Source organism: Maniola hyperantus, chromosome 2 (assembly GCF_902806685.2).
Source record: "Maniola hyperantus chromosome 2, iAphHyp1.2, whole genome shotgun sequence".
Classification (NCBI taxonomy): Eukaryota; Metazoa; Arthropoda; class Insecta; order Lepidoptera; family Nymphalidae; genus Maniola; species Maniola hyperantus.
This window is the reverse complement of record NC_048537.1, coordinates 12,388,580-12,395,156: the sequence shown is the minus strand read 5'-3', so window position 1 is coordinate 12,395,156 and position 6,577 is coordinate 12,388,580. Positions and strand designations below refer to the sequence as shown.

Below are 6,577 nucleotides of genomic sequence, written 5' to 3'. Positions count from 1 at the left end.
GATAGGTATTTCCGCTGTGTAATCTTAGATAGTATTTATTTTTAGCTTTCAATCTGTCATTAAAAATGTGCAGATATAATCTTAATACGTATAATAATTATAGGTGTTGAACATTCTTTTAAAATTAAGACTACCTAATGGCCGCCATTTTAAGTTTTACTAATTTCAACCGTATGTCTGAAAAACTAAAATTGAGTTTAAGCCGTTATCAAAAGACAGCTCTAAAGTATGAAACAACAGAATATGAAAAGTAAGAGTCAAAATACCTATTCTTTCAGGGACAACCCTACACAAAGTCAGCCGCTACTTCCTTCTCAGGCGTCCATCTTGGCTTCAGCGTTCAACTACAACCGCCGTACTGTCATCACAATCCACAGCTATGGAGACGGCGTTGCTGGAAACTTCAATGCTCATCTCGTTCCTGGTATTTTTTTAATGCGATAAATAGAAAGAATAGAGAAGGATTTTTAGAATTCAAATAAATTTTTACTTTGAATCGTCAAAAGAATCACCGCAAGTGCTTCGGAATGCCATTTCTACCAAGAAGAACTAGCAAGAAATTCGACGGTTGTTCTTTTAAAATGTTTAATTCATTCAATGGATCACTGCAACCGGTTTCGCTGGCAGCGATGTCACGATGTTAAACGTTGAGCTGCAAATTTTTCTTAACTACCCTCTAAATTACATTTATTACGTACCTACCTAGTACCTACCTACCTCATATCTATTTGCTATTATGCTAATTTTTATAGTTTTACTAGCTGATTCCCGCGACTTCGTCCGCATGAAATTAGGTTTTTCAAAAATCCCCTGGGAACTCTATGATCTTCCGGGATAAAAAGTAGCCTATGTCACTCTCCAGGTCTTTATGCCCATACCCATGCAACGTCAAATCACGTCAATCCGTTGCACCGTTGCGACGTTATTGAAGGACAAACCAACAAACGAATACACTTTCACATTTATAATAAGGGTACTGATTATACGTACCTATTAAGTGAACGCAGTGCCCGGTAAAACATGTGCATAATAATAATTATGTTGTATTGTGTTCTGATTCAAGCGTATCTCGCCGTGGAAGACTTAAACGTGCTCGCCGTTGACTGGAGGCCTGGTGCCTCCTCCTACACTCCAGGCCTCGCCAACGTGCCCCAAGTGGGTGCAGTTGTCGCACAGTTCGTGAATCTCCTAGAAAACGACTTCGGTTACAGCACCGCTAACATCCGCATCGTTGGCGTTGGTCTTGGCGGTCACGCTGCTGGTATCGCTGCCAGGAGTACAACTGGAACTATACCTCATATTATTGGTAAATATAGTATACAATGACCTATAATTATGTTATAGTGAGAAAACATAGTAGTAGATGAGAAATAATATAAAATACTGACTTCAGATCTGATAAAAGTGTCGTTGTGTCGGACTAAGTCGGTGAGTGCTGTTGGGTGAATTGGGTCTAATTAGTTCAGATAGGGTCATATTATTTCAAAAAAATCAACTTAACCTCTGTGTTTTTCATGATTGTTCCGTGTTCGGGGCGCTAATTACTCTGGAACTCTTGCCTTCATAAATTCTTAAAATTTTAACGTATGTATTGTTAGACGGATAAAAAATAGTCGATTGTATTATCTATGGCGTGCTCTGCGGAGTAGCGAATCTATGGGAAACGTCACGCTGAAATGGCGCGTGAAAAGAGTAGTTTGGTCTTGTGCTGACATAACTAAGAATTACTATGTGAGCAGTGAATAAAAGCCTTCTAAAGTATATCAAAGTGGTTTTCATTATAATAGTATGAATAAATAAATTCACATTTACGTTTATTTCAGCTCTCGATCCCTCTCTGCCCGGTTGGTCTCACAACATTCACAAGCTGACCAAAAACGATGCTCAGCTTGTAGAAGTTATCCACACCACCGCTGGTCATTATGGCTATGACAAACCTCTCGGCGACATCGACTTCTATCCCAACGGTGGTTCCTGGCAAACTGGCTGTGGTACCGTTGTTTCCTGCTCTCATACTTACGCCTACGTGTATTATGCAGAGTCTCTTCGCGCGGACATTCCTAATTCTAATGCAGCCAGATTTATTGGCACTGCATGCAACTCTTTTGAAGAGGCTACAAATTTGGGTTGTGATGGTGAACGCGATGCCGTCTTTGGAGGAAATCTAGAAAAATCTAAGTAAGTACAATATTGAACTAAGTGACTAAAAATATATACCTATTATTTAAATCATCGTAAGTGGTTATCATTGTAATAAGAAAACGGTTAAAACTTCCATTTAGATTAGTTGAGTTTAAATGGTATTGAATGGCCGATCGAAACACCCGAGTGAGCCTCCCGGGTGTTTCGAGCGGCCCTCTATTCGTCGTATGTGAATGGTTTGAATATTAGTCTGGCTTTCACAGACTTCAATACTTCGTACTTACGTACTTTGACAATAGTGCAACGGGCGGGGTTTGAACCGTCGACCTTTCGGTTTTCAGTCCACTCCTATACCGGTTGAGCTATTGAGTTTGAGCCGTTTCCTAAGCAACGTTAGTCAACATTGCCAGCTGGTAAAACTGTTGACTAGCCTAGAGAGATAACTAGCGGCGGCTGATCCTCATCAGAAAAATCACTCTGGGGGCCTACCGCTGTAGTTTGACAGCTATAGTGTGACGATCGCAATTAGGTACCTGTGATTCGCCAGCTCTCTCCCACTATGAAATACATTGCTGCAAAGCACAGTCAAAGTCAAATCATTTAGGTAAATTGAGAACCATTGTACACTTTTTGATTGTCAATTGTCGAATTTGTTAGATAGTATTATGTTATGGTGATAATAACTGATAATAAATATTGATACATTTCTATCTTTACAGTGTAAGCGGGATCTACTCGTTCGTTACTAACATCACACCACCATTTGCCAGAGACTAAACTGAGAGGATAAAATATTTTGAAGAGTTCCTTCTTTTATCGAACCAATAAAGACTTTTATATCAAATTAATCATTTATTATTATTGTAGAAGCACAAAATCGTGGTTTGTGGGTTTTACATCCTTGCAAAGACAGTAAGTAAACGTTTCTGTTGAGATGACGGACGAGGAGGTTGATGACAATATTAATATTCTGATGAAAATAATAAGTCTACTAGATACTTAGGTATATTTTTATCAAGAAAATGTGGTAATTAAGGATTGAGTAATATTGTTCTCCTGACCGCTTACGCAGGGGATACATCCTGTGTTTGGTGCACAGGAGTGTGCGCGAGCACAGGTGCATTCTCTTTTCCCCCCTCTCATTGACTATGCAAGTGTGTAACAATATAACAGCACCAAAGCCAGATCTGGTGCAGGAGTCACCACCAACGGCTTAATGCTGCTCTCCAAGTCTCGAGGTGTAAAGTCATGTAGATGTCATCATCATTATTATCAGCCTGTGGATGTAAACTGTTGGACATAGGCCTACCCTAAAGAGCGCCACCACACCCGGTCCTCAGCTTTCCTCATCCAGCCACTTCCGGCCTCTTTATATCGTCGGTCCATCGTGCTGGAAGGCGTCCCACACTACGCTTGCTTAAGCGTGGTCCCCAATCAAGGACGATCAGGCTCCAACGGTCATCGCCACGTAGATGTTAAACAGTCAATTTTTCTATTTTGGCTACTGAGAATTTCTTGACAGAAAAAAAAACACCCATTTTTCTACTGACCCGGACTTCAGGGCCGGGGATTTCTTGATGACAAGGAAGTCTGACGTATATTATAAAATGTGGTAGGTATAATTGAATAGGATAATTACGATAAAAAAACATTTACCGATTAGTGGGATTAGACTTTATCAGTATTTTTTTATTGAATAATAACTTTTAATCAAGGAGTCATAATTTATAAGTCGATAAGTAGGTACCTACGTGTTGTGAAAATGTTAAAAATATTTTCTTGTATTTTGTGCTTGGGCTTTAGTTCTGGTAAGTTTTAATCTTATATTGTCAAATACAGAATTGTTATCTAAGTACATATATATATATATATATCTACGTAGAACTATCTATATGTATATAGTTCGCGACAGGTCGACATTGCAATCGGGGCGGGGACGCCCCGCACACCAGCACAGCCTCCGCGCTAAACCGGTCGGGATAGCGTGGGTTACATGCGGGTGTGTGGGGCGTCCCCCCGCCTCATACCTTGATTGCCATGTCGACCTGTCGCTAACTACAGGTAGCTAGTAAAAACATGATTAGAAAGGAACATACCTAGCATGGCGTAGGCAAATAATTTTGTAAGATATTCGCATAAGTAGTACTTATCTACGTATTTTTGTAGCCTTACCGTCAGATATAATTCTAAGGAACCACGATGGACCTCGATATCAATATGCACATGATTCAAATGGAGCGCTTCACCTAGCTGACTTGTGGCTGACTCTCGGAGATCTGTTGAACATAGCCAGATACAACCCAGACTTGTCTAATGTATACCATTTATTCACAAGGTACTTATATGTTTTGCATTTTTCTTCCCCTAACTAATCCCTTTGGTGGTGAAATTTTCAAAAATAGTTACTTAATTTTTAACCCAAAACCCAATTATCAATTTTCATGCATTTTCAAAAATTACAGATTTTCTTACAAATCTTCGTCCCCTATTTAATCCCCTAGGGTGAGTTTCCAAAAATCCTTTCCTAATACAGTACCTACGTCTCAAAGGAACGAAACTGTAAAAAAAATTCTGAACTTTAACTCAGTACCTACCTTTTCCGGGCACGAAATGGTTTGACCGACCCGACCTCCAACCGGTAAGAAAATTATGAAAAATCTATGGAACATAAATTATGTAGGTAAACTATAGAAACCACATATTTATTTCAGAGCTAACCCGACTGTTAGTCAACCTTTGCTCATCAATAATGCAGTCCTTCTTTCAAGATCTAACTACAATCGCAATAGAAGAACGATTATTCTTATCCATGGATGGATGGATTCAGCAACTTCCAATTTCAGTACTGTACTTGTACCGGGTAAGAGACATTAATTTCTTATATGTGTATAGGTAAATAATTGTACTCATATGTTTTTAACTCTTGCCGTACCTACTAAAACTTCTATTAGTTTTACAAACCAATTTTTTTTTAAATTTTTAAATTTAATAATGACGCTGTGTCCCAAAAAATCTACGCATTTCAGTTTCAATCAAGTAAAATTTTCTTTTCCAGCTTTGTTGAGAGCTGAAGACCTGAACGTGATTGTGGTTGATTGGAGTAGAGGAGCTAATGCTATCAGGTATAGAGAGGCAAATGAAAACACTGTACGGTCCGGTGCAGCTGTAGCTCGGTTTGTCAATTGGTTGAACCAACAATCTGGTTCTAGTCTTACTCAGTACCATATAATTGGTCATGGACTTGGTGGACATCAGGCTGGCGTTGTTGGAAGAAATCTGCAGGGACGAGTGCCCTATATTACTAGTAAGTGTGACAATAATGGATGTAAATGAAAATGTTCTAATGAAAGATTCAACTAAGTACTCTGTATAAAATAAGACTTCTGTTTCGTAACAACAAGAATACAAAATCCAATTACACGAGTACCATGTTTATGACTTATTACTAGATAAGTACCTAATGCCCGCGACTTCGTTCGTGTGGATTTAGGATTTTAAAAATACTGTGGGAACTTTTCGATTTTCGGAAATAAGTGGCCTATGCCCATCTGCGGGATGTCGAATGCAATCTATATCTATACAAAATTTCGTTAAAATTGGTTTAGGAATATCCGGCACATTTTTTTGTCAAGTAGGTGCCTCTATGAATTATTGTTAGAGAAAAATTACTTGCATAAAAAACTTGATGATTAGAAAATTGATAAATAGTATTTTACTGATGTTGCTATTATTGTTTATTTTACGTTTTTATCTTACAGGTCTTGATCCTGCTTTAATTGGTTGGGCGACCAATATCAACAAGTTCCGTCGCACTGACGGGCAGTATACCGAAGTTATTCACACGAACTATGGCATGTACGGATATATTGCTGACTTAGGGCACATGGACTTTTACCCCAATGGAGGCATATCAATGCCTGGCTGTGACTCTAATGCCTGTGATCACGCTAGAGCGTTCTTCTATATGGCAGAGTCGGTCACATCAGGAGGTTTTACTGGAAGGCAGTGTATTAACTACTATGCTGCTGTTTTGATGATGTGCTCTGGACCGAGAACCTCGAGAATGGGTGGACTGATTCCGAAAACTGGGTAGGTTAGGTATTCTTTTAAATTTAAATTTTGTCTTACAAGTTCACGTCTTATCTTTAAAAAATGCTTCTAAAAGTATTTCATACTTAAGTATTTATTATTTTAGGGAAACTGGAGTATTCCTGCTGGAGACAAACGCTGCTCCGCCATTTTCACTGGGATAGAAAATTTATTTCTTGTAAATAAATCTTGACTTGCTCGTGTATTTATTTCACCGAATAAGTCGAGTATATTATTCAAAACGTTTTCATTCTAGCGTCGAGGCACATCAGAAACTTAGAATCTTGATAACTTAGGCGGGTAGTAACTCTGCATCATCAGAATTAAGAAGTTGGATCCAGAATTT

The 6,577-nt window shown here is 38.8% G+C and overlaps 2 protein-coding genes across 2 annotated transcripts; both read left to right on the top strand.

The window, feature by feature from the left end:
• Positions 1-228: 228 nt before the first annotated feature.
• LOC117990183 (pancreatic triacylglycerol lipase-like) lies at positions 229-2,967 on the top strand. Its single transcript, XM_034977653.2, has 4 exons — positions 229-424; positions 1,064-1,306; positions 1,824-2,178; positions 2,862-2,967. Exons 1-4 carry the CDS (start codon positions 229-231, stop codon positions 2,917-2,919), a joined length of 852 nt encoding a protein of 283 aa, XP_034833544.2. The 3' UTR covers positions 2,920-2,967.
• A 1,964-nt stretch (positions 2,968-4,931) lies between these two features.
• On the top strand, positions 4,932-6,395 carry LOC117990172 (pancreatic triacylglycerol lipase-like). Its single transcript, XM_034977643.2, has 4 exons — positions 4,932-5,002; positions 5,198-5,446; positions 5,901-6,231; positions 6,338-6,395. Exons 1-4 carry the CDS (start codon positions 4,960-4,962, stop codon positions 6,393-6,395), a joined length of 681 nt encoding a protein of 226 aa, XP_034833534.2. The 5' UTR covers positions 4,932-4,959.
• Positions 6,396-6,577: the final 182 nt, after the last annotated feature.

Excerpts from the sequence above, each read along its gene's own strand:
- LOC117990183 (XM_034977653.2), top strand. The coding sequence starts at position 229 with ATGAAACAACAGAATATGAAAAGTAAGAGTCAAAATACCTATTCTTTC. Across the intron at positions 425-1,063 it reads CAATGCTCATCTCGTTCCTG|CGTATCTCGCCGTGGAAGAC; the intron begins GTATTTTTTTAA and ends TTCTGATTCAAG. Across the intron at positions 1,307-1,823 it reads AACTATACCTCATATTATTG|CTCTCGATCCCTCTCTGCCC; the intron begins GTAAATATAGTA and ends CGTTTATTTCAG.
- LOC117990172 (XM_034977643.2), top strand. The coding sequence starts at position 4,960 with ATGGATTCAGCAACTTCCAATTTCAGTACTGTACTTGTACCGG. Across the intron at positions 5,447-5,900 it reads ACGAGTGCCCTATATTACTA|GTCTTGATCCTGCTTTAATT; the intron begins GTAAGTGTGACA and ends TTTATCTTACAG. Across the intron at positions 6,232-6,337 it reads GGACTGATTCCGAAAACTGG|GGAAACTGGAGTATTCCTGC; the intron begins GTAGGTTAGGTA and ends TTATTATTTTAG.